Source organism: Lipomyces tetrasporus, assembly GCF_029532465.1.
Source record: "Lipomyces tetrasporus strain NRRL Y-64009 chromosome Unknown POJ06scaffold_2, whole genome shotgun sequence".
Lineage (NCBI taxonomy): Eukaryota > Fungi > Ascomycota > Lipomycetes > Lipomycetales > Lipomycetaceae > Lipomyces > Lipomyces tetrasporus.
The window spans coordinates 2,017,774-2,041,424 of NW_026611597.1; the positions used below are offsets into that span (position 1 = coordinate 2,017,774).

Below are 23,651 nucleotides of genomic sequence, written 5' to 3' on the forward strand. Positions count from 1 at the left end.
ATTGTAAAAGTACTAGTGTCTAATAGGAGGTTGGAAGGGTTAGTCTAATAGGAGGTTGGAAGCTGCATGTTGACGTCTGTCTAAGTACTTGGACGGATGACAATATTGGTTTTGACGGCCTCACATAGACTTGTCCAAGTAAATGTTGGGCCCCGGCGATTGCGTTGCACATCTGAAACCAAACCAAAATAATTTATTTTGCTCCGCCAAACATCAGATTGCCATTGATCATCATCATCATATGCACCTAGTCCAGGCCTGAAAAGTTCGCCTTTACAGGAGTCTTTGGCATCGCTGCCAACCGATTCTTCGCTCTGGCTCGCTTTCGCCTCTTCGTTTTCTTCCTCTTCTTTTTCTTTCCATTCTCGTCGCTGTCGTCTGAGGAATCGTCGTCGCTGCCTCTGCTGCCACTCTCCGCATCGCTGTCATCACTCTCGGACCCGGCTTTATCTTCGTCGCACTCGTCTTCTACGCTCCAGACGCGAACTACTTCGCCGCCAGCACTTATAACTCGGCCCCACGCATCTGTGGCAACACTAACCACGCCATCTTCACCACCGTGCTCAAACTCCTTAATCGCTTTTCGTCTGCGAACGTCAACTAGCCGTACGAGTCCGTCCGCGCCTCCCGCAATAATCCTCTGGTCAGGATACTCTGCCACGCAATCGATGCTCTCATTACTTATGACTGCCCGAGTCTGCTGATCTTCCCAGTTGTCTTTCGTCCAGAATGTGAGCACACCGGTCGCCATGCCCATGACGGCCGTAACCGGAGGTCGTTTCTCCGGAACAGCGCCATCGCTGGCGCGACCTTCAATTGGATTGTATTCAAAATCTGGTGGGTAGGAGATGCACGAGCAGAGAATTTCGTCTTCCTGATCCTCGCTGGTAGATAACTTCCCTTTCCGAATATCAATCCTCGTGACCGTGGTAGATCCTGTAGTGATCAAGTGGTATGTGTTTTGGTATTGCGCTAGGTGCGATATGCTGGTGATGTAGTCGTCGTGGAGATCGGTGAACGTGTTCACCGGCTTCATTGTCCGCGGATCGAAAACGTGTAGAGTGGCTTCCTCGGTGCCGACCAAAGCATGAGTGGCTGTAGTTGTAAGTGCAGATGGACTCGAACTTCTTGCTTGTTAGCAGGATTGTGACAATGCACGATTCAACTAAAACCATACTCAATGTCATATGAATTCTTTGCAATGACTTTCCCGGTCTCTGGGGATGCCTGTTTAATCACCGAATCTGTACCGACAGAATAAAGATCTAACAAAGTTGTCAGGTTCAGTTTGCATATATAAAATAATCGACAACGCACTTACAACTTCCTTGCTCATCAAACGCGACTCCTCGACAACTACCTTTATGTCGCCGGGTCTTCCATAACCGATCAACGACCATGAATTCTCCTCCTGTCATCTTTCCGCCAATTCTGCGGTCGGACTCTTCACCACTGCTGCCATCACCATCTTGCTTGCTAGCATCGACGCCTTCATCCGCCGCGTAGCGATGAATAAACACATGCCCGGTAGACAATCCCGAAGCGACGACAGGCTTCTCCGGGTACACTGCGATGCTAAAGATCGTGCTGGGAAACGATATCGTAGTCTTTGACCGAGACACACGGCCTGTAGAAGCCATTGCCGCCAATGTCTTATTGCTGACGACGATTTAACTTGAGGATATTGTACGTGATTATGAAAATAATATGGTGCGACCCGTGGAGGTCTAGTCAAGAAATTTCTAATTTTCAGGGGTAAACTTGATGAAGATGGGCCCTTACCCGGGTTTGGGGGGGATGGTTTTCTGGCCAAGTCAACTTGATGTTCAGGCATTAGTGAGTCGGTGTCTTCATAAGGCACAGCCTCGCTGAAAGATGCGATTATCGTTTCATGTGCTAGGAGCGAATTGCTGAACTATATTTGCAGGGACGTTAGATAGCACTTTTGGTCAACAATAGGCTGCTCGCTCTGCATGGAAACGTCTGCGGTCGCTCGTCGTACATGAGTATGAGTGCCAGCGGCATGATTATTGTTTTCTCAGGGGCTTAATATTGAACTAATAAAATTCTTAGGAAACGATGGAAACTCATTAGAAAGCATGTAGAGAATGCTATACTGGAGCAAAATGGCTACAAATTTCCAGTCGCGATTTGTGTTACTCCATTATTAACATACAGTCACTGTGAATAGAATTATAGAAATCGGATAACTATGACAAACCGGCGATTTTGAGTCTATCAAATTGCGAAGGATTAGCTCAGCCTCAATTGATGGTGGGCAGCACGAGCGGACGATAACTGTAATCAAATAATGCGTGTAATTCCTGAACAAATATATGACATCTGAAATTTAGTATGCATGACGACCAGAAAATATATTTTTCCAGTAACTTACCGTGGAAAAATCAAGATATCGGCCTACAAGTGGTTGGCGAATGAAGTGCAATCACGCGTTAATTAGAATTAAACGCGTTCAAGGCTTGGACGCGCCTCCGTGCGGCTCAACCCTTGCCGCGTGCGTCGTGCATTTATTTCTGTCCTTGTACAGATAATCGGAACTGCGGCCAGCATTCGAAATAGTTCCGCTATTGTTAAGAGCTATCGAAACCCATTTTGACGGATAATAGACACTATTGGTTTGATAGATACTAAGGTGCCAGGCGTGTTTGGCGACGTCGAAGCAGAACAGCTATAGTGCATTGACGATTCCCCTTCCGGTAGTCTCAGATAGCACAGCTTTTTCGGAATTGAGAAGGTCGACAGTATGGAATACCGTCCATCTGGGCTTGAACAACTTCCATACGAGCTTCACTTGAAAGTCCTGCGGTATACGACAGGTTCTATATATAACCCGGAACCGAAATTTGAAAAGAAGTGGAGCTTGGTTTGCCGCCAATGGAGGGATATTATACAGCAGCAAATATTCGAAAATGTCACGGTGCATGTTGGGCTACAGTCAGTGAGGACAGTCGACCATGCGAAACGATCCTTAGAATTGTTTCGAGCGCGGCCTGAGCTTGGACAGTATATCCAGATTCTCAAATTGCGATTTGATGAGAACTTATCAATATCCCGCGACTATGACAAGCAAAGAGTATTGCAGAGCATTTCGAATTTTTTCGAATTGGTGTCAATAGTTGTCAATAATGGAGCGAGCAGTCCGGAAGTGAGAATCATAGGAGGCTTTTTGGACAACCCCTATAAAGGAGTCAATTACGATTGGGGCGGCGAAGTCCAACCCGCGATGTACGAGTTAGACGTGTCTCAGTCTTTACAGTCGTGGTCAACAATGAACAGAATTAAGTCTCTAAAGTTTTTCAGTAATATTGCAGATCAGTGGGTGCTTCCACCAGACGCGCTGCTAGCGTTACTGGAAAAATTTCCTGATGTGGACAATCTCTCATGGTCTTTCTTGTTCTTGTTCATGGGCTCGAAGACAGGACATTATTTTTATCCAAGTAAGTCTTCGGATTAGTTTACTTTTAGGCGTATATTTCTGATCTATATTTTCAAACATTAGAGGTGCTTGAGGTAATCAAGTCAATTCCGAACACAATAACTACACTCGATTTAGATCTACGCACTCGACACAGGGAAAGCACGGATCAAAAAGAATTCATGGCTTACGAAACTGCTCCTTATCGCGGCGGAACCGGCGACAGACTTTGTCGACTAGTTAGAGAACGATCATACAGCTTGTCGAAGTTTATCTATAGAGGGCCGGTATCTCTCGAGCTGTTTGAAGATCAGCGATTGAGGCCAGAATATCAACATTTCCATGATGCGGAAGAAGATGATGGTTCGAAAATGTCAGCAGTTATCAAGGAACCTCATTGGCCGAATATGGAGCATTTTGAGGTTGAATTCGAAAACTATGACTCTTTCGGTAGCCCCTACTTTCCTCCGATTACGGACTCTAGATACAGCCTATATAACCATGAAATGTCCATGCTGTCGCATTCACAGTCTGCCTACAAACGAACTTCCGTGGTTGAGGCCGAGTGCATTGCTAAATTGAACATGACATTCCTTGCCGGCAGTGTGGCCGTGACGCGTATGCCGAAGATAAAGTTCTTTGAGATATCTGATAGTATGTTGCCTATATTCCTTGTTGAGCTAATACTTACGAGCTTTCGTACAGGGCAAGGTCACACGAAGATGGTATTTCAACACAATAAGGCCGCTGCAAAGCCATGCCTGTCGGATGAGAAGGCGGATGATAAGATGCCCGGGAAACCCAGAAAACACTCTGCGAAGTACACACTTTATTTTCGTCACAGCTTCCGGGCATCGCCACAGATTCACGCCGTCTGGAGGAAGAAGTTCGGCAACGATCTTGCCATGAGTGATGGTCTAATCTATGATTATTAGAATTGACGACTACGCTTTAGCATCTATTGCCATAATAATTGTATTTCAATTGCGCAGAGTGAAAGGAGTTTATTGGTGCCTCTCTATTCTATATGTGTATTCATAGATCATACTTGTAAGATATAACATAACCAAATCTGGATCAATGTTTTAGTTCCAATGGGCTCACATCAAATATCGCTTGGTGAGATCATAGGAATCAAACTGGCCTCTATGTTCGTTCAATTTTTCGAACGTGGCCACTCTGCGCCTCTTCTCATACTCGCCGTCTTCGCGTTCATGGATTGATTGATCTAGCATGACAACATTCTCAATATCGCGGTCATTGTCGAGGTTTCCCCATGGAGAGAGACCATTGGCAAACCTGATCCAGCCTGTCTGATACATATCGACGAAACTGTCATATTTCTTATCAAACTTGTAAGAGTTGAAGAAATAGAGGACATCCACGCCATGGTGGGCATCCATAGAAGCAACATATGGATTGGGCTCGTCAAACAAATAGTGATATGTCTTTTTGCCAGCCTTGCGCAGACCCAGGACAGCATTATGCATCGGCTGTCCGTAAGAAATATCGTCGTACATAACGAGCGTGTTCGTGAAGTTCTCTTCTTGTTCTGTAGGGTTGATGTTGTACATCTTCGCAAATTCACCACCCACGTTGGGAACCTCCAACAGGCGAGTGTAGAGCTCCTTAGTCGGAACAAGCTGAATTCTAGGCCCGAAAGTCTTGGCTTCAAATCTACAGTTTCCGAGGAGTATGCTTTCAATTTCAGGACGAGGAAGTTTATCAATAAACGGCCCCTCCCCGACAAAACCACCGTCATCGACAGGACCATACATTCCACCGATGCGAGTAACTGCCTCCATAAGTTTGCCAATGGGAACGGCTTTGAATTCTTCGTCGGTTGTCACACCGCAAAATTTTTTGGCCTAATGTCAAGTCAGTCGACTTAACCGTCAGATCTATGATCGGCTGGCATACCTTCAAGACTATCTCTTGAGCCTCATCCAATGGACGGGGGGTCCTGGACTCGATTACGGTACTCATTATACCAATTCTTCTGAAAATTCCCTTCGAGCTCTCATTCACAGAGTGATAATGCGTCGCCAGACCGCCAGCAGATTCACCGATTAGAGTGATATTGTTTGGGTCACCCCCAAAGTCTGCGATGTGCTGTTTCACCCACTGCAGTGCTGTCAACTGATCGTACAAACCATGGTTCGCACGACCGTCCATGTAGAGAAATCCATATAGAGACAATCTGTAATTGATGTTGACAAAGATTACAGGCATATCCTTGGCAATCGATTTCTCGACGAACGCAGTAGGGTCATATGCCTTGTCGGATGCAGATCCGACAAAGTTTCCGCCGGGGAAGATCCAGATAATTACAGGCAAGGGCTTCTCGAAGGTGATAGGACGCATAACATTGAGATTCAAGCACTCGAACTCGTCAGCCTCAGGGCGAGGTGGAGGGAGCTGGTCCGCGCGAATGACAGGCGACGCAATCTGTGGCGGCTGAGGTGGGATTGGACTGGATAGAAGTCAATGATTTCCATGACTTGCACAAGGCACCGTTGGAAAGAAGGCGCACATACCCATATTCAGTTGCGTCAATATCTCCGGAGTAGCTATCCACACGCGTAGGATAGTCATATCGCTTCTCAATGTTGGCAAATTTCAGTCCCCGGAATTGCGCAGTCTTGCTGGATGTATTTACTCCGGTAATTGTGACCCCGCCTAACGAGGGCGCAATTATTTTTGACACTGCCATCGAAAGTTGTCTGCCAGGAAGATAGAGCAAGGTGATCAATTTTGGCCTGGCCACATTTGATACCCAGCTAACTGCTATCGGCTGTCCCGTAGACTCAAATCCGAACCTCTGACACGCGTACGTATATGGCGCTAGCAGGGAACGTTACCGAAGTTGCTCGTACGTGATAGTATATCCTTTACGCGATAGGTGATTACCGATAAGGCGGCAGGATACTTGATCAATCTCGTCTCAAAAATAGGTAAGATAGACCGAATTTGTCCAACATTACAAACTCGGACATAACAGATTCCGAACAATTGAAACCTTATTCCGACACATTTGAAGCTTAGCAGAACACAACCCTTGCCCGACTATATAGGTTTAGGGTATTGGAATTGATCCATTCATCATACCATTTAGACTTGGAATACAGAACTAATTCATATCAACAAAGATTTCAAGATGGTGCCTCCTCCGAAGCCCGTCAACGAAGAGGAGGAAGAAGATGGTCTTGGAGCAATTCTGGCCGAAGAGGACGTTGACGTGGATGACAGCGATGCCTTGAACACGTTTCTGGGGGATGGATTGGCAATCGCCTTGGCCAGTGGCAAGAAACTCGGAAATTCGAAGGAATACGTCGCTCATGCCGATGATGCTATCGATTATGAGGACGAGGATGAACTTGCGGATGAAGAGTATGAGGGAAGTGTGATGGATGATGCAGAGGCCACAGGAGAAGAGGATCAGGCTCAGGACGCCAGAGGGGGCGAGACGGACGAGGACGATTGGACCAAGGAGTTTTCGGAAGATTTGAAGATCAAGAAAGAAATTAATGCAGATGAAGGCGAGGATGAGTCCCGTCAGGACATATCATCTGCGCGCGCATCTCTGGCACCACAGTACTCGATATCTACCGTCGCGGATTCATCATTCTCATCAAGAGCGTCCTCTCAGGGTTCTTTGCCACCTGGGCAAGTATTCGGCGACGGATATCTATTACAGGACCACTCAGAGATGGAAGATATCAAACCGTCGCTTGAAGAAATCGAGCGGCCGCTATTGTCAGAGGAGGACATCGCAGCTGCAACAGAAAACATGTTGTTCCAGGACATGGCGGATGCCGAAGAGTCAAAGCCATTACGAATGTCTGCCCTATTTGCCCCAGAGCCTGTTAGACTGTCTCTTCCTAAACCGTACTCAGTCAAACGTATGGTTTGCGCGTCATGTTCAGTTTGGTTAAAAATTCAGCTAACGTGAATGGACACTCAGCGTGTGTACCTACAAGAGTCAACTTAGATGCGGACAAAGACCAGCAGAAACTTTTCCGATCCAATACGCGACCGCGTGGATCTATCTATGAGAAACCCGGAGTCGTTCAAATTAGAAACAAAGATGCAGCAGTAAGGAAACGATCGAATGCGACAAAACAAAAGGTTGGAATGACCTACTATAATATCTATTGGACGAACGAGGCTAATTTAAGCATCAGGACCGCCAATTAACGCAGTTCGAGAAGGAGTTAATATTCTCTTGTTACGACTGGGAGAGCAAGATTATCTGGGATTCCGACTCAAGTATGGACGGCGGAGTTACATCAATAACCCATAAAGTTAGTTCATGTGTTCATTAGTGGCAAATTTTTCTAACAAGATCGTGCAGAAAGCTCGAATTGCTATGCCAGCGGTAGACGACGATATCTATTGGGTAGATGACGATGAGTACGTATCAGGAGTCGACGACGACGCGATCTTAGAAGGCAATCTCGAAGAGCAGGCCAACCGCGTGGTTCTTGACCTAAATGACATTCAGCTACTAGTCGACGCCCAGAGGGCAGATCGACCTAAGAAGGCTGACAAGTCCATGGTCATTGGTGAGCAGTTGTTCCAGAAGCGATACAACATATCGAACGATCAAGCGTATGATCTTCTCAAAGAAAACTATCAGTCCCGTGTCCGTTCGACAATTGGTAATCTCACAATTGACCACTCAATGGTTGCCAACCGACTGCAATCACCATATGTATGTCCTAAGCTGTTTCCAAATAAGTCTGTGCTGACTGAGTTCACAGTACAAAGTCAAACTCTCGAAATCACAAGCCCGTTCATTCCACCGCCCCAACTTTGTTATCCGTCCCAATACTGTCATACACTTCTCTAGAGTCCGTCATCGTAAAAAGAAAAAGGACAAGGGCAAGGACATCGCCCAAATTTTCTCTGCTTCGAAGGATTTATCTCTCGGTGACGGCTCACAATATGTCATGTTGGAATATTCTGAGGAATATCCGATTGTCATGTCTAATTTCGGAATGGGAAGCAAGATTATAAATTATTACCGCAAGAAATCGAACGAAGACGAGTCTCGCCCGAAATTGAATATTGGAGAAACGTATGTACTTGGATCCCAGGATCGAAGTCCGTTTTGGAATTTCGGTTCTGTGGACCCGGGGGAGATCGTGCCGACATATTATAATCGGCTTGTTCGCGCTCCGATCTTTAAGCACGAGGTTAAAGGCACGGATTTTTTGATGATTCGGAGTACTGGTGGTGGTGAAGGGCAGAAGTATTACTTACGGAATATACCGCATTTATACACGGTCGGCCAGACGTTACCAGTCACAGAGATTCCGAGTCCACGATCGCGCCGAGTAACAACAGCGAGTAAGAACAGATTGAAGATGATTGTTTTCCGCGTGCTGTCCAAGTCAGAAAACGAGCGAATATTGGTTAAAGGGATTTCATCGCATTTCCCCGATCAAAATGATATGCAGAATCGACAGCGATTGAAGGAGTTTATGGAGTACCAGCGGACTGGAGAGGATCAGGGTTATTGGAAGATTAAAGCGACGGACACTTTGCCGAATGAGGATGGTATTCGGTCAATGGTCCATCCAGAAGAGATTACGCTGCTTGAGACGATGCAGGTCGGGCAACAGTTCCTTGAAGACGCCGGTTACGGTGGTGGCAAGGAAGATGATGAACAACATGAAGGCATGAGTACCGAGGAGAAGCTGGCCCCATGGATCACGAGTAAGAACTTCATCAACGCGACGCAAGGTAAGGCTATGCTAGAGCTGCACGGCGAAGGTGACTCGAGCGGCTGTGGTCTCGCGTTCAGTTTTATTCGCACGTCGATGAAGGGCGGGTTCAAAGCAATGGGAGAGCCAACTGATGAAAAAGTCGATAAATCTAAGTACGGTGGTCACAGTTACAATGTAGCCCTTCAACAGAAGGCGTACGAGGAGGAGATTGCACGGATATGGAATGCACAGAAGAGGAACCTTACCGCCCCTGTTACCACTGCAATGACCTAAGGAACGGGAAGTACCTACATTTTGTACGATTTTATAGTTTTGGGACGGATATTGTATTATTTTGGCAGTCTAAAAGACAATAATGTTCAACTATATCGCATCACGTACCGTTCCCAGAGAGTGTGCTTGGCACTACATTTACTGAAGCGAAATTGCAATATCAGTACTCTTGTTCATGGTGTTCTATCGAAAGCATCACGAGCCCGCAAATTCATGGCCGCCGCGAGGCTTTATCATCGCGGTGTCGGTCCATCTTGCTAAGGGAGTTGTTGCTGTTCCAACGTAAAATAGGCATCGATATGCTTTTTTTCTCAATGTCCGATGGTCTGATGCGTGATATATTATGCAAATATGTGTTGAGTTTCGCTGTTTGTATTGTAGCCAGTTTGATATTTGGACAATGGTGACATACTGATCACTTTCGTAAAGGCGTTGGGCATCCCTATGCATGTAACGTTCGAATTTAACTAGCCGCATTTAAGCTCACTTCCAATTAAACACAAGAAAATGACCACCAAATCATTCAAAAATTGACTACTGTACAAACTAGACGGGACTCCTTTCTATATCCTTCCCGGCTGTTTCGCTCGACTCTCCCGCAGTATCAGTTTCAGGGGGGACCACTATTTCGTGCGATCTCTCTATCATTAACGTTCTCGGGTTCGGTACGCTTCATCTTATCAGTCCCGTCTGTCTTCTCCTGTACTTTCTCGTCATTGTGGTCGAGGCCGGTGTCTTTAATGAGTAAGCACGCAGCCAACGAGAGCGCCATACAAGGCACAAAGAAAATGAAAACTGCGCGATATGCCGTCATGTACGCAGGTACGACCATCACCTTTTGTTCATACGACAACGAGCTCGTGTCAGGTGTAGCATACACGGAGCGTTGCATCACTTCACGAACGGGTGGTGGTAAATCAAGCGGGATATTATTCAACAGCACGTTAGACAGCAATTCAGACGCTACAGCTAGGCCTACCGCACCCCCTAGAGAGCGAATCAAACCGCGTACGGAGATGATGATTGCGCGGTCTGATTTGGCGCTGTTGGCTTGTAATGCGACGAGAGTTGTCTGGAAGGTACAGCCGATTCCGACACCCTGGAGGACTAATGCAATGACGAGAACGGCAGGATATATGGTCAGATTGAAGGCTCCGCATTGGATTGCTGCACCTATCGTGAGCATTGCGTAGCCAAAGTAGAGTAAGGGGCCGTTTGTCCTGTTTTGCTCATGAACATGCCGGCGTTGACTGACGTCAAGGCTTGTGCGAGGACCAAAGGTATAGTCAGTGCCGCCGATGTGGTGTTAGAATACCCCCGCACGTTTTGGTAGTATCCCGGAAGGAAGTTGAGCTGGGCGTAGTACGTGCATCCAGACAAGAGGATCTGGACATATATTGCCGTACAAACCTTACTGTTGAAAAGCCGAACTGATTTCTAGGTTAGCTTAATCTTTGGAGGTTGTCCTGGCAATAATAAACGTACGTGGAATCATCGGCAAGAGCGATATTTTCCACTCGACGTAGATGAACACTATCGCCCCAACGCCCGCAATACAAAGAAAGGAAATAACAAGGGGACTATTCCATGCATATTCCGTTCCACCACTGGAGATTGGAATTAATAGGAAAATCAGACTAATGGATGCCGACAAATTCCCAGGGAGTCTACTTGCTTCAACTTCTTCTTATAATCTCCTCCCTTAAAATGCGTTGGAATAGTCGGATAGGCAACGAGGAGGCTGACAAAGGCGCATGGTCCAATGACCCAAAAAAGCACACGCCAGGTGGTGTGGTCTATAATTGCCGCTGCAAGAAATGGGCCTGTAATATTTCCAATGCCAACGCAAGAAGATAGTATGCCTTGATATTTGCCACGCTGCCGGAGCGTGACAATGTCCGAAACAATAATCATCGTCAACGCGCTGATGCCGCCGGTTGCAATTCCAGAGAATCCACGGAACACATACAACTCCGTCGCTGTCTTCGCAAATCCACAAAGTAAATCGGACAAAAATAGCAAAATAGCGCTGATAGATATATGTACTTTCTGCCAAAAACATCCGATAGACGGCCGGTAAATGTGTACCTGAGTCAGGGGTACACTAAACTCTAATAAAAGGATAGTCGATGTGGCTCTCATCGCACGACTTTCACTGTACTCCGCACTCACTTGGTGAGGTCCAGCCCGGCGGCCCACCATCACTAGTGTCAAGTATCATGACGTAGAAATCACCTAGAGTGACTGTCGTTGTCCTTGTGCAAACTAAAGAGCGTACACATCTACTATCTCACTATGAGGATACAATTGTCATTTCAACATGTTACTGCCTTCCTGCTGTGGTCCAAACCACTTTGCACGGAGGGCTCAGTGATGCGCACATCCGAGCACAAGACCCGCCGATCACAAGCGAACGCACACCCACCGCCTTTGGGGGTTAACCTTGCCTGCTTTCCCCGCATCATCTTTAACCAGCCTAAATGATCCCAATAACAAAGTGATATAGCAACAAAGTCAAGAAGCAGTGAGTGCTTATAGGGCTTGCTTAAACTTTTCGATTGATAGGGTTGCCAAGGCATCAAAAAGAGACTACAACTTATTGATGTCGCTAACGCGCACGCGTCTCGCAAGCAGTGGTTCGTGCTCTCAAAGATGACCGGCTCGTCTAACCTCATGGCCATCTCTCAAACGTCGGGAGCGCCGGATATTCAGGTAATTGGACAAGTTGTGGACAACGGCGATACTGTTACTGTGGGCTGCGACTCAAAGTCAAGGACAGGATTCGACAAAAGGTTTGCGTGCGAGGTTCCTGGTTGCAACAAGTCGTATACGCGTTTGACGAGCCTGCGGCGGCATCAACTGAATCGTGAGTCTCGATCTCTACCGCGCACGAGGGCAGCTCTAACGCTACTTTAGACAGTCCTAAGGAAATATATACTTGTTCGTGGCCTGGATGCACGAAGTCGTTTGCCCGAGACGACCTCCGTCTACGACATGTTGAACGACACCGGAAGCGGAGTTCAGTAAATGACGAGGCAGTGGATGAGTCAAGGATTCCGCCACAACCTGGCCGCTCCGCATCACAAGAAGATAAATTTCAGCCTCCTATTTACAATCTATCTTCAATGCTTCCCTTGCAAGAAAAGCACAACGCTAACAGCGTAGTCGATCATCCTATGAAGCAAATTTCTAACCAAAGATGGATTACTGCTATTGAGCGACTTAGGCATGGATACACCGGCACACAACACTTCGCATTCCTTCCACCAGCAGTGATTAGACCCAATGAATGCCAGCTCCCACAGAAGAAATCTAGCGGACTAAGTGGATACATTCAAATCCGTCCAGTCGAGGTTGTTGCCGGTAATGCCAGGAAGAATGAACCAAAGAAAATTAAAGGCAGTCATCAGTTTGCCCATCGCGTAGTATGCTATCTGACTGAGAGGTAACTATTCGTCTCCAACCAATGATTCGATCTCTGACTGCCACCAGTGACAATGATGTACACAATTTACTCTACAGAGATTATCACGCATCGCACTTGTGTCATCAGCCCAGCTGCATCAACCCAGACCACCTAATCGTTGAAACCCAAGAGGCTAATGAGAATCGGAAGATATGCTCCACGAAAGTCAATATAAACACCTCAGTCAACGGTAGAGACTACGTTCTAGCAGCGGTAGAATGCCCACATTCACCACCATGCATTATTAGACTCGTAAGTCGCGCAGCGATTGAATTATAGACAGATGATTTAGCTATTTGCTCTTGCTAATTTGCTCTTGTATCGTGATTGAATAGACAATATTTGTTCTTAGGATATTTTAAAATGCCTGAAACGTGGTGTTCGCAATCATGGTGGACGTAGCTGCCCATGAAACTGTTGTCTCAGCATTGAGGTCCCGTACAATTGTAGGTAGGAGAACACCAAGACATCCTTGGTCGATATACGAAATGACAAATGCCGCGGACAAAGCGGCAAATACTGTTATCAGTTGTCCGCGAGGTAGTAGATTCATCTGATCCTGCAGATTGGCCTCGGCCCTCTTCTGTTCAGCAGCCGTCCTTGCCATTGGGTATGTTGCGAGATTCACTATAATAATACAGAAAATTCTGGAGATCAGTTAGCCCGTAGCATCATAGCATCCTATCCACTCGTCCCCGCATACCTATAAGCTCTCTAACTCTATCTTTCTCTACAAACTACCGCCAATACCCTGTATTTCTAGACGAGAGCAACTCGTCCCTGGTCTTATCAACAAACCAGTAAACGACTGTTTGTCCACAACAGATTAGCCATAACGAAAAATATGTTCCATAAGGTTGGTAACTAGAGGCGCAAGTCTCGCACGCGACCAATCGGCTGCGACATGTAGCGCAGGTCCGACAAGAAGACTTCACTACCCGAGCTTGGGCCATACCGCAGATCGGAACTTCCGCTGTTAACCACTTTCACCGAGCGGCCGGTCTCTGCGCCATATTATTCTGCGTACTGCCTAAGACAATAAAGACATATCTGCTAAGAATCGTGAGAGAGATACAATAGAAGAGATTAACAGCATGAACAATAGTCTCTCTTTCTAATCTTGTCGGCAGGGTAAACTTGAAGCAGTCATAATACTTACACTCGGCAAATGAAGTTGTAACCCTTAACCAATGAGGATTAAGCGGCAATGAGGGTCGGGAGCGTGCGTTTGGATAAGGCGTTCAACGATGCCACGTGTAGAACAAGGAGTACAGCATGGACTGTATGGTCGCGACTGCAATTACGGGATAATTGCGGTATATAATGTACGAAGGATAACGAATGAACGGTGTCAATGACCGAAACCTCGCTATATAGATCCCAATGAACGAGCTGGATGCATTCTTTTGGAGGACAATTTGCTGGGGGCGATTTCCGACATTAGAGGCTCTTGTCAGATTGATGGGCTAATGGTTCTTCAGTTAAGTATGATATATATAGTTAGACATCTCTTTAGATAGACGTGAGCCAACGACTCATTTATCTCATACTATGGACAGAACCCGTGGTCAGACTTTACTCGTGAACAACTTTTATCGATAAATCCACATATGTCTCGGCAAGAACTGAATGTGATTAGTCGACAAGAAGGCTATGCTACCATGAAAAACAGCATTTGCTCGCTTTGGGGCTCGATGTTTTTTGCGGAGGCGCGAAGCAAATTGGCGGTTTCATTCCTACCAAAGCACACGTGAGTATGCAGCGATCCGGAAGTGGCACATGTACTAATATACAACTGGAGAACGCCCGAGATACATTAGAGTCGGTATCGTAGATTTTTGTCAAATCATATAGAAAAGTCGGAGTACAAGACTTATCTAAAACGACTACTACGGAAATTGACAATCATAAAATATGCAGGTATACTGCAACGTTTCTTGTCTGATAAAGATTCGGCCTATGCTATTAACTCTCCAACTTTTATTACACTTTAGAAGGAATCTACCATTGTAGATGCAATGTCAAACACATAACAAACCCAGGAATACAAAAGTGTATACAAAAACCAAGTATGTACAGTAACCCACTAAAAACACCACGTAAACCGAATTATATACGCATGCAAACAGATGACACTAGCCAATTCCCAAAACAGTACAATATCCAAATCATAGACGAATTAATTATAAAATGTCGTAGCCATAGGCTGAGCTGCATTAATCGCAGAATGAGTGCCGCCCCACGCAGGCCGTTTCCAGAATAGGCGTGTCCACCGCGATGAACAAAGGATATATAGAAGGTTTCCTTATGCCCGCAATGAGCAGCTGCTCATCCAAACAAAGGCATAACGTCTCCAGGACGTCTAATGCTGTAATCTAGTCCTGGCGAAGCCGTTCTTCACCTTGCATCTTTGAGATTAATTTATCAAAAGTACTGCCCTGCTTTCCAACGTTCTTTTCTTTATGTGAGCCTCCGTTGCCGAAGAAGGATGACGAGGAGGACGGCAACGATGGTGAGGGAGCACCACTAGAGGGGACGGACCCACTGCCCGGAACTGTGGGCGGCGATGACAGAGGTAGTAAATGGGAGTCAGCTTGAGCTTTCCGCCGAACCAGAACAAGTGCTGTTGCAGGAAGAGTCAGTCGAATCGTTACACATGTACTGACAAGTTTGCGTTACCTCTGAGAACAACATAAAGCGCAGCGCCCGCGACAAGAAGGATCAACATGAAAAGGAAGAAGTCATAGACATAGCCGAGTTTTGCATGCAACGAGAACGAGACAGATCGAGAGGTGGCAGAGGATGACATGCTGGTGTAGTCGAGGTTATAGAATCTATCGCGGAGCAAATGCTCTTCGAGTATGCGCTCGTCGACAGAGTCCGGAACCATGGTGGTAGAAATTCTGCGCCGCTGGTAAGGTTGGAAAGCAAAAGGCTACAGATTGTTGGTGAAGAGGTGGTAAAAATGGTGGGAGCACGCAGTCCGGTGATGGAATGGAACAATATATTGGCAGACCTGTTGCAGGAGAATCGTAGACTCTCCGGTGGTTGATCTCAACAGTCTGGCCTGCTGGTCTGGTCGGGCTGGCTGTGGCGCCGCGTTCCTGCGGGTGCCCAGGTACCCGTGATTACAGGACGCAAGCGAAACACTGTGTTCTTACTCCGATAATCCACAACCGTCCCCTGGGACAATGTGAGATTTTGATCACAGATACTCATAAGCTCTTATCGGACTCCGCAGACAAACCCCTCGCGATTGGTCGAATTATGCTACCGTCAAGGATCATGAAAAGACAAAAAGCTATGACGTCAGACGTGCAACCGGTGCCTGGACGCGCTGATTGTTGTTCCGCTCGCGCTAGGCCATTCCTGTGTCGGGCGTCAAGCCCTAAACCGCTTCGAGGCTAGCGGCATCGATAGTGCCGCCGCAGCACTCAATGGGTGTTAAGGGTTTTTGTTTTCAACTCAACTCACTCTCTATCCGATGTATGAAAAATACATGCAATTTATAGTTTACTGAATTATTATGACACTTATCGCGCAGACTACTACTACTGGTTTCCATCTAGGTGTGTTCTCGGCACTGATGTGCAATAAATTCTCAGACGGTACGATTGGTCTCCGCGTACTAGAACTTGAGCTAGCCTATCAGCGTATGCTCACAGGAACGTATTAAATCCGCAGACGAGCTGAGATGCAGTCTGAAGTGAACCTGTTTGTGGGGAAAGGTCACTGCCACACGTATCCGCTACGCATTGCCAAAAATCGACAATGACGGCCATAGTGTGCAGTAATCGAATCGAGTTACGTAGAGCCAGGGCAATAGGCGTCAGGTTGACATCACCGCAGCTCTTGCGACCAGTCTCGTAGTACGAAATGGCAAGCATTCCGCACGCTCTACATCTCGCTGACGGCTATTCATCCGCTGCGGCAGCAGGAAGTATGGAGTACTGGGTTGATGACGGTACGGCCAGCGCTCCGTAATAGGTGCAGATGGCCTGAAGCAAATTAGTGTGGACGTTACTATTACACCGAAGTAATGACCTACCTTGCATTTCCCGTGCACATGCAAATAAGAAATAAGAATGGTATTGTCGTCGAAGTCGAGATCTCGACCGTGCTCCAACTGTTGGCGAACCTGTGCAATATTTGAATTGCGGGGAAGATACACAGCAATGTGCGGAGAGATCGGGCGGCTCGCGTCCATAATAGTTGCCCTTGCAGGCATCAGTGGACCCTATAGAGACTGACATAAAAACCGGCAGACTTACAAATTATAAGGCTCCATAGTGTGAAGATCAAATACCTCTTGAAATAGGTACTGAGGTCCACCCCAAGGAGGACTCAAGAAAACAACATCCGCCTGTTGTTAGTCCGTTAACCCTCAGCTTTAATCATTCTTCCACAGTCCAAAATCATACCTCCATAAACGGAGCGTGCTCGAAGAAATCACCTTCAATGAATTCGATCTTGTCCGCTACGCCATAAATCTCCGCATTATGCTTCGCACACCGGATCGTAACTGGATCTTTCTCAACCGCGATAACCTTGTCGACTAACATGGCAAGCTGAATTGTGTTTCCTCCTGCACCGCAAAACGCATCTAACACCACCGACGGTCTACAATTGTTGTAGATATGCTCAGCGATATTTCTGTATCCAACGTCAGCTTCATTCACTACGCCCAGTACTGAGCACGCAAACCGTACTTCGCGATAAGTTCAGGAGTAACACTATACCACGACTGCTCATTCATCCAAATACCCTCCGAAAACTTTGAAAATAACGAGAATCGCTGTTTCCAATACCTAACCGACTTCTTTAGCAACTACACGTCCGCTTCGAAATGGCAGTATAACATACTTTTTCAAGCCGTTTGGCATGGTCTGTGCCGTAAAAGCAACTTGGTCCAAGATCTATCACCATTAATATACAAGAACCTTTCTCCGTTGATCTGCGCGGGATCGTGTTGCACTCACATCTGCTCCATCATCGTACAGTTCCAGTTCGGCATCGTCGTCGCTACTATTCTCAGAAGATTCCATATCCAGAATCCTATAACAGTAGCTTCAATTGGCTAGTATACCAATTGCCGTCAATATTCTGCTGACACTTCCGTCAAGAAGTACTGCCTTGTTTCAATCGGCACGAAGACGTCCATAAAATTTAGATGCTTGCATCGTTACCGAGACGGTTACCCGGCTAGAAACGTCTGAGCCGCACAGGGCATCGTCTACGCGCCTCGTGAAGGTTAGGGTGACAAGTATTTCAGTAGTGACGATTAGCTTTTATGGAATCCTATGACATAAACATTATACACAAATAAGCCTAATCTATATCATCGTCAGATTCCTTCTCCTTTCCGGCCTCAGAAACTTCGTTCTCTTCGACTTTCATGTCATCACCCTCAGTGCCGCTCTTCCTCCGAATTTCGGAATCCTTAGGTGGTGGTGGGGGAATATTTATAGCTTTAGATGGTTGACTGTGATAGTCAATCTCTTTGCTGATACGTTCCTGCTCGTCGAAGTATGCGTCGAGTTCCCGATTTTGACCTGATATTGACGTCTGATTGCCGAGTGCATAATGGTGTTTCCGACGCATATACGCTGGCAGCATAGATGACATTCCTCCTCCAGGAGATGTAGGCGATAACGCAGTAGGCGGCGGTGGTGTTGTCTCTTTCGGCTCGATTGCGCTCTCTGGCTCTTCTTTGTCACCAATATGCATCTGCTTGAATAGCAGTTCCGTTTGTGTTAATGGAACCGCAGCTGCGTCCGTGTCCTGTACTTCAGGCTTCTCATACACGTCATCGTCTTCAGCCGAGAAAATGGTCTCGCCAGGAATTGGGATCCGGCTATTCCATTCCGGTAACCGATGCAGAAATCCAAATCCAATCCCACAACCCAATAAACCTTCCCCGCCCCATGAACGATTAGGTACAATAGTGGTCAATCGGACGGTATTATAATCGTGATTGTACACTTGCAAAGTTAGTTCTTTGCCCACATTCTCCTCCAATACTTCGCCCAGTGCATGTTCGGATAATAACTTGTGCCCTTCGATTCCAATAATATAATCCGAATCAGCCTGTAATCCAGCATTATATACCGGCGACTCAGGCTGCACGTCAAGAACGTGGAAAACAATGTCGGTTAATGCCAGCGGCGCCCATTGCAGCGATAATCCGAGCTGCAGGGTCGACCCGTCGGACAGCGATGGAAGCGACATTAGGATTTCACGTAGCTTTTGACCCTTCGCGCTAAACACTGCGAATTTGACTGATCGACCGGCACAGTTACGTATTTCTTTTGCAAAAAGATCCGCGTTGCCGTCTTCCTGTAGAAATAGTCAATGCCTGTGATGATCCCAATTACAGACATACGATCCTACAATGGCAGTCACATCGAATGGTGTTCAATTCACACTTACAATTTGATGACCGTTTATTCCACATATAAAGTCGAAATATGTTTCGAAGCCGTATTCCTTTGCAAGCGAATTGTCAGCTACGTTTAGAACGTGGAAACCGTACGAGTTGAGCAGGCCGCTGGAGCCGCTTTGCTGCATTGACTGTTCGTTTCCCATTGTACAGGCGCGTTACTGGTGGGTAACTGGTGAGGACTTATACCGGATGTCTTTAGGATGTAACACTTGAACGTGATTGTGCGGCCAAGCTGAGGAGGTCGTTTTGTTATTGGGAGCTTCATGGGATCTGCACGTCTGGTGTCAAAGCCGCATGATGCGTCTGCGAAAGTCTGTCTGCTGGCTGGCACTACATTCAATGACCGCTTTTGTGACGGCAAGTTACGCCTTCACCAGCGCAACAAAATGGAATAAAGTCGGGTGCACTGCCCAGTGGGACAAATACAGAATAGCCCTCTTCCATAACCATTATAATTACTAAATGACAAGACCATACCTATGCAAGTCAATTCAAATCTCAATGGACTCTCCACTACATCTCCGTTCTACCATCAAAACCACCAACCTTCCCGCGCAGCCACCCAGGCCATTACCTTGAAGCAATAGGTTGAATCGCTAAATCTGCTACGCGTTTAGCAGCCTTGTTGACTAGTGCAGACTGCATCTGAGTCTAGTGTACATTCTACAGGGCTCAAGTTAAATGAAACTCCCAACGACGTTTATAGAGGCTAATCTCAACGCCGAGCAAGCTCATCACTTCCATGACGGTGAGCACGCTCGAACCTCATAGCGAGAGCACACTTCGCGGTTCGCAATTCACTGTGACACAGAACCCCCCTCTTTAGACAGTATATAACTGCAAAATGGTGGACAGAATAGACCACAGCCCGCTCCCGGAGCAGCCAATGCCAGAAGCAGACCGCCAGGCATTGACGAAGCACTTTTTCGAGGAGGCCGTTGACCCGAAATACCGACTCGGAACACATCCCAGCGTCCGCCTTCCATTCCTTGTAATGGCGACCGGTATCGTGACCTTCCCGCTAGGCTTGTTCCGAGGGTCCAAAGTCGGTGGGCTAAAATTTCTAGCCGAGAATTCGCATCGGTTACCAGGTACCGTGCAAGGCTGGTATTTTTATCATAAACAGAAGAATTATGTCATTTTAAAAGACGGGATGATCGAGTCGTTCAAGTTTGGCATGCGGTCGATTACGTTTCTGAGCGGTATGTTTGGGGTCGAGGCGCTGTTGGACTGGGCGAGAGGACAGGTTGATTTTTTGAACACGGTCGCGGGGGCTTCTGCCGTTGGGTTTGTGTATGCTGCCAGACAACGTGAGAATTTTAACTGTATTGCTGAATGAGAATGTGGCTGATAAGTGCTAGGAAATTTACCGAGGTCGCAGATTAAGAGTACCGTGAAGACCGGCGCACGGTTGGGTCTGGTATACGGACTGCTGCAAGATGGTCTAAGAGCTGCTGAAGGCGAGCTGTGGTATGTCAACCTAATAAAGCGGAAATGTGAGGATTATTTCCCGCCGGCGGAGACCGAGACAGCGTCTTCGCGATAGACGGATCTGCAGGAGCACATTGTACATAATAAGCATTTGTCGCGCATTGTAAAATAGTTCACTACTTTGTATGTACAGGTTAGTCGGGTAATATACACGGATTGGTATGATACAACGCCAAGTCGCAAAATTTAGTGCTCGTCTATCTGGATCTCGTCGCGCTCGTCGTCATCCGACATTTCGTCCAGCTCGGGAATCGCAAAATTCAAAATTGCAGCAATGCCGGTAAACTGATCAAGCTGCTTCCCGGACTCATGCAAACTCGAAAACACAAGAGCCTCGCCGCCCTGGCTCCTAACTTGCTCCACCAACGCAACGTAGTACTTTCTCTTCTTCACGTCGTCGCTTCGAAACAATCGATCAGAAATTAACAAAGTCTTGACCGCACCACGATCAACAGCCGCGGCAACTTGCTTCGGCCCGTACCATGCTTTAACGCCGCCCATTTCCTCACCCTCGTTGAGCACGCTGAAGAATGTCTCCAATGTGGCCGACTCGCGAGCAAACTTCGTGTCTGCTAACCGTGCCAATACTTCGGGCGCCCGCAACACCTCGTTCAAAGCATGAATATGTCCGGACGCGCAATGCACTAGCAAAAACTTATTCTTCGATTTGATGAGCATTTTATTAGTCCCCGCCGTGGCGCTGCCAGAATCCACGTCTTTCGCCGCAGTGTCTAGCAAGTATTGTAGCAACTGCTCACCAGTAAATCCGGGAGACGCAATAATGACTGCTTTCAAATTTCCGTAGTCGAAATGTCGGCTCATGGCCGCCGCTACAGCTGCATAGAATCTGGTGACCGCTTTGTCGTGGCCGGCGGCCGAATCCGCAGCTCGTTTGCGAGGAATCGCGATCTCGACTCGTTGGCGGAGGAGTGTCATGTGTTCTGTGACGAGACATACGTTGGCGAAACCGGGTTGTAAGACGACGGCCCCGACTTCGGCGCGCGAAGCGGGATCGCATGCCGACGTGACTGTTTGCAGTGCAACTGAGTCCCAGGGCGCGTTGGGCAACTTTGAGAGCGTGAATGCACGATGGAGAGCGAGGTCGAGGGTGTGATATGCACCGAGTCTGACGTGTGGTGATTCCTCGACAACTGGCCCTGATGCGTGAAGGGCGCCGGCAGATGGGTCGAAGTCTGTCTTTTGGACAGTGATGGCTAGAGTGAGTTGGATACGCTGAGATGAGCCAGATGACGAACTAGTGCCTGTGAATCCGGTTGCCGAATCTTTATCCTTATCTTTTGTTATCCGTCTGTAGAAATCAGGCGTGAGTATGTGCGCACATGAAGCACAAATTGCAGTGGTTTATCTTTGCTAGATGCAGATCCAGGCCAGTCCGAATGTAGATAATAGGGGGCGCGAAGCGCTCTGGATCACTCTTTGACTGCACTTCAGGTAAATATATGGACGTCGTACTCACCGGAACGTGCTGGCTTTCAGGATGTCCCCAGTATGTATTAGATTGTATGCGTGCCATAGATCAGCGGCCTCCTCTGGTTGCAAGCGAATTGAGCCCGCACCTTCTTTGTCAAGCTGCTTCGATATCAGCTTCATTGCGTATTACAAACTACTCGTCGTCTTTAGGTGTCGGTTATATCTATAGTGGCAGGCGTATCCTTGCAATCAACTCTGGAGCGCCTTTTGGGATCGTCGGCAGATATTGATGCCGATAAACCTTAATTTTTTTAATCAGTCTAAAAGGATCTTCATCTGGACAGCCAAGCACCTTGATTCGCGATAACAATAATGATAACTTGTTTTAATTATATTAGCCTTGATACTTCGGCAGAGTGTAACTGGGTGCCTGAAAGCTTATCCGTGCGCGCAGCCCGCGGTCTGATACGGCATCATTGACGATTTGCGGTCAAAAAGTAGACTCGCCGCAAACACCGCCTATGATATCCGATTGCTGCATTCGCATACGTGCGGAGCTGGATCAGGAGGCTACAGCTCGCAGGGTGAGCATGTAACGTCGTGTTTTCGGCATACTCGCTCACTGAGGAAACTAAGGACAGCAAGCGCTCATGAACTTGGCCGTGCCATCCCCTGAGCCGGGGCAACCAAGACGTATCTAACTCTACTGCACACTAATTGCACTCAGGATCCACAGAACCATGACCATGACCATCAGCCGGTTCGTTAAATGATAAATGAATGATCATTGTGCATGCCAGAAGACCATCACGCGTCACCGTCGTACAAGCCGTTCTGGCGCGTTCTACGCCGCGCGCCTCCTGTCTCCCTTCTGTCGACGAGACCGGCTTGCCACGCTCCGCGCTCTGGCGATCTATATAATCTACCTGCGCTGACCAGCCTCCTTCTTTCTCTCGAAATGTGTCGCTCACACTTGTCCAGCCCCATCCCAGTAGCGTCTCAATCCATCCGTATCTTACCGAACAGATCGGCTTCAGTACATGTCAAGTCTGCGGGTGCGGGTCTGATTGATGCACAATATTCGACGGATCTCTGCCTCCTTGCACCATTACAGCTCTAGCAAGTCAGTTTGACAAGAGTCCAAACGTATTCTAAATTGACAGCTTCCTCCAGCTTCCTTGAGTACTCGACAGACCAGCGTTGACAGCAACCCCCCCCCAACTCCCCCCCCCCCCCCCCCCCCCCCCCCCCGGTTGAACATTCTTTTGCGCTCTGTGCGTAGGTGCGATCAGAGACCGCGGCCAATATAGCAGTAAGCCATGTTTTGCCATTTGACGTGATATTATGAGATATGGCCAAGGCAAGCAATTGTCGAAACAA

General features: G+C 47.3%; 11 protein-coding genes across 11 annotated transcripts; 4 read left to right on the forward strand and 7 right to left on the reverse strand.

The window, feature by feature from the left end:
* Nucleotides 1–124: 124 nt before the first annotated feature.
* On the reverse strand, nucleotides 125–1,772 carry POJ06DRAFT_65233 (WD40-repeat-containing domain protein). Its single transcript, XM_056191333.1, has 3 exons — nucleotides 1,322–1,772; nucleotides 1,178–1,265; nucleotides 125–1,127 (listed from the first exon to the last, which is right to left on the reverse strand). Exons 1-3 carry the CDS (start codon nucleotides 1,638–1,640, stop codon nucleotides 248–250), a joined length of 1,287 nt encoding a protein of 428 aa, XP_056046641.1. The 5' UTR covers nucleotides 1,641–1,772; the 3' UTR covers nucleotides 125–247.
* A 790-nt stretch (nucleotides 1,773–2,562) lies between these two features.
* POJ06DRAFT_246851 (uncharacterized protein) lies at nucleotides 2,563–4,447 on the forward strand. Its single transcript, XM_056186836.1, has 3 exons — nucleotides 2,563–3,458; nucleotides 3,521–4,090; nucleotides 4,142–4,447. Exons 1-3 carry the CDS (start codon nucleotides 2,765–2,767, stop codon nucleotides 4,369–4,371), a joined length of 1,494 nt encoding a protein of 497 aa, XP_056046642.1. The 5' UTR covers nucleotides 2,563–2,764; the 3' UTR covers nucleotides 4,372–4,447.
* A 6-nt stretch (nucleotides 4,448–4,453) lies between these two features.
* On the reverse strand, nucleotides 4,454–6,371 carry POJ06DRAFT_65249 (Alpha/Beta hydrolase protein). The gene is made up of 3 exons (XM_056191335.1): nucleotides 5,974–6,371; nucleotides 5,357–5,909; nucleotides 4,454–5,304 (listed from the first exon to the last, which is right to left on the reverse strand). The coding sequence occupies exons 1-3, from the start codon at nucleotides 6,147–6,149 to the stop codon at nucleotides 4,537–4,539; spliced, it is 1,497 nt and encodes a 498-aa protein (XP_056046643.1). The 5' UTR covers nucleotides 6,150–6,371; the 3' UTR covers nucleotides 4,454–4,536.
* POJ06DRAFT_65248 (uncharacterized protein) lies at nucleotides 6,372–7,650 on the forward strand. Its single transcript, XM_056191334.1, has one exon. The coding sequence runs from the start codon at nucleotides 6,594–6,596 to the stop codon at nucleotides 7,386–7,388; it is 795 nt and encodes a 264-aa protein (XP_056046644.1). The 5' UTR covers nucleotides 6,372–6,593; the 3' UTR covers nucleotides 7,389–7,650.
* A 155-nt stretch (nucleotides 7,651–7,805) lies between these two features.
* POJ06DRAFT_280290 (uncharacterized protein) lies at nucleotides 7,806–9,441 on the forward strand (the record flags this gene model as incomplete). The annotated part of the gene is made up of 2 exons (XM_056189869.1): nucleotides 7,806–8,150; nucleotides 8,200–9,441. 2 exons carry the CDS (start codon nucleotides 7,806–7,808, stop codon nucleotides 9,439–9,441), a joined length of 1,587 nt encoding a protein of 528 aa, XP_056046645.1.
* Nucleotides 9,442–10,051: 610 nt separating this feature from the next.
* POJ06DRAFT_280291 (major facilitator superfamily domain-containing protein) lies at nucleotides 10,052–13,460 on the reverse strand (the record flags this gene model as incomplete). The annotated part of the gene is made up of 5 exons (XM_056189870.1): nucleotides 10,052–10,661; nucleotides 10,697–10,871; nucleotides 10,927–10,974; nucleotides 11,094–11,470; nucleotides 13,282–13,460. The coding sequence occupies 5 exons, from the start codon at nucleotides 13,458–13,460 to the stop codon at nucleotides 10,052–10,054; spliced, it is 1,389 nt and encodes a 462-aa protein (XP_056046646.1).
* Nucleotides 13,461–14,840: 1,380 nt separating this feature from the next.
* Nucleotides 14,841–16,093, reverse strand: POJ06DRAFT_246860 (uncharacterized protein). The gene is made up of 2 exons (XM_056186838.1): nucleotides 15,587–16,093; nucleotides 14,841–15,530 (listed from the first exon to the last, which is right to left on the reverse strand). The coding sequence occupies exons 1-2, from the start codon at nucleotides 15,795–15,797 to the stop codon at nucleotides 15,283–15,285; spliced, it is 459 nt and encodes a 152-aa protein (XP_056046647.1). The 5' UTR covers nucleotides 15,798–16,093; the 3' UTR covers nucleotides 14,841–15,282.
* A 284-nt stretch (nucleotides 16,094–16,377) lies between these two features.
* Nucleotides 16,378–18,100, reverse strand: POJ06DRAFT_299454 (RNA cap guanine-N2 methyltransferase-domain-containing protein). The gene is made up of 7 exons (XM_056190684.1): nucleotides 17,887–18,100; nucleotides 17,771–17,823; nucleotides 17,617–17,715; nucleotides 17,329–17,560; nucleotides 17,179–17,270; nucleotides 16,956–17,124; nucleotides 16,378–16,905 (listed from the first exon to the last, which is right to left on the reverse strand). The coding sequence occupies exons 1-7, from the start codon at nucleotides 17,950–17,952 to the stop codon at nucleotides 16,822–16,824; spliced, it is 795 nt and encodes a 264-aa protein (XP_056046648.1). The 5' UTR covers nucleotides 17,953–18,100; the 3' UTR covers nucleotides 16,378–16,821.
* Nucleotides 18,101–18,174: 74 nt separating this feature from the next.
* Nucleotides 18,175–19,684, reverse strand: POJ06DRAFT_299455 (GRASP55/65 PDZ-like domain-containing protein). Its single transcript, XM_056190685.1, has 2 exons — nucleotides 19,337–19,684; nucleotides 18,175–19,243 (listed from the first exon to the last, which is right to left on the reverse strand). Exons 1-2 carry the CDS (start codon nucleotides 19,490–19,492, stop codon nucleotides 18,236–18,238), a joined length of 1,164 nt encoding a protein of 387 aa, XP_056046649.1. The 5' UTR covers nucleotides 19,493–19,684; the 3' UTR covers nucleotides 18,175–18,235.
* Nucleotides 19,685–20,052: 368 nt separating this feature from the next.
* POJ06DRAFT_246864 (uncharacterized protein) lies at nucleotides 20,053–20,945 on the forward strand. Its single transcript, XM_056186839.1, has 2 exons — nucleotides 20,053–20,659; nucleotides 20,711–20,945. Exons 1-2 carry the CDS (start codon nucleotides 20,194–20,196, stop codon nucleotides 20,893–20,895), a joined length of 651 nt encoding a protein of 216 aa, XP_056046650.1. The 5' UTR covers nucleotides 20,053–20,193; the 3' UTR covers nucleotides 20,896–20,945.
* POJ06DRAFT_246867 (uncharacterized protein) lies at nucleotides 20,946–22,644 on the reverse strand. The gene is made up of 2 exons (XM_056186840.1): nucleotides 22,318–22,644; nucleotides 20,946–22,149 (listed from the first exon to the last, which is right to left on the reverse strand). Exons 1-2 carry the CDS (start codon nucleotides 22,449–22,451, stop codon nucleotides 21,027–21,029), a joined length of 1,257 nt encoding a protein of 418 aa, XP_056046651.1. The 5' UTR covers nucleotides 22,452–22,644; the 3' UTR covers nucleotides 20,946–21,026.
* Between the last annotated feature and the right edge of the window lie 1,007 nt (nucleotides 22,645–23,651).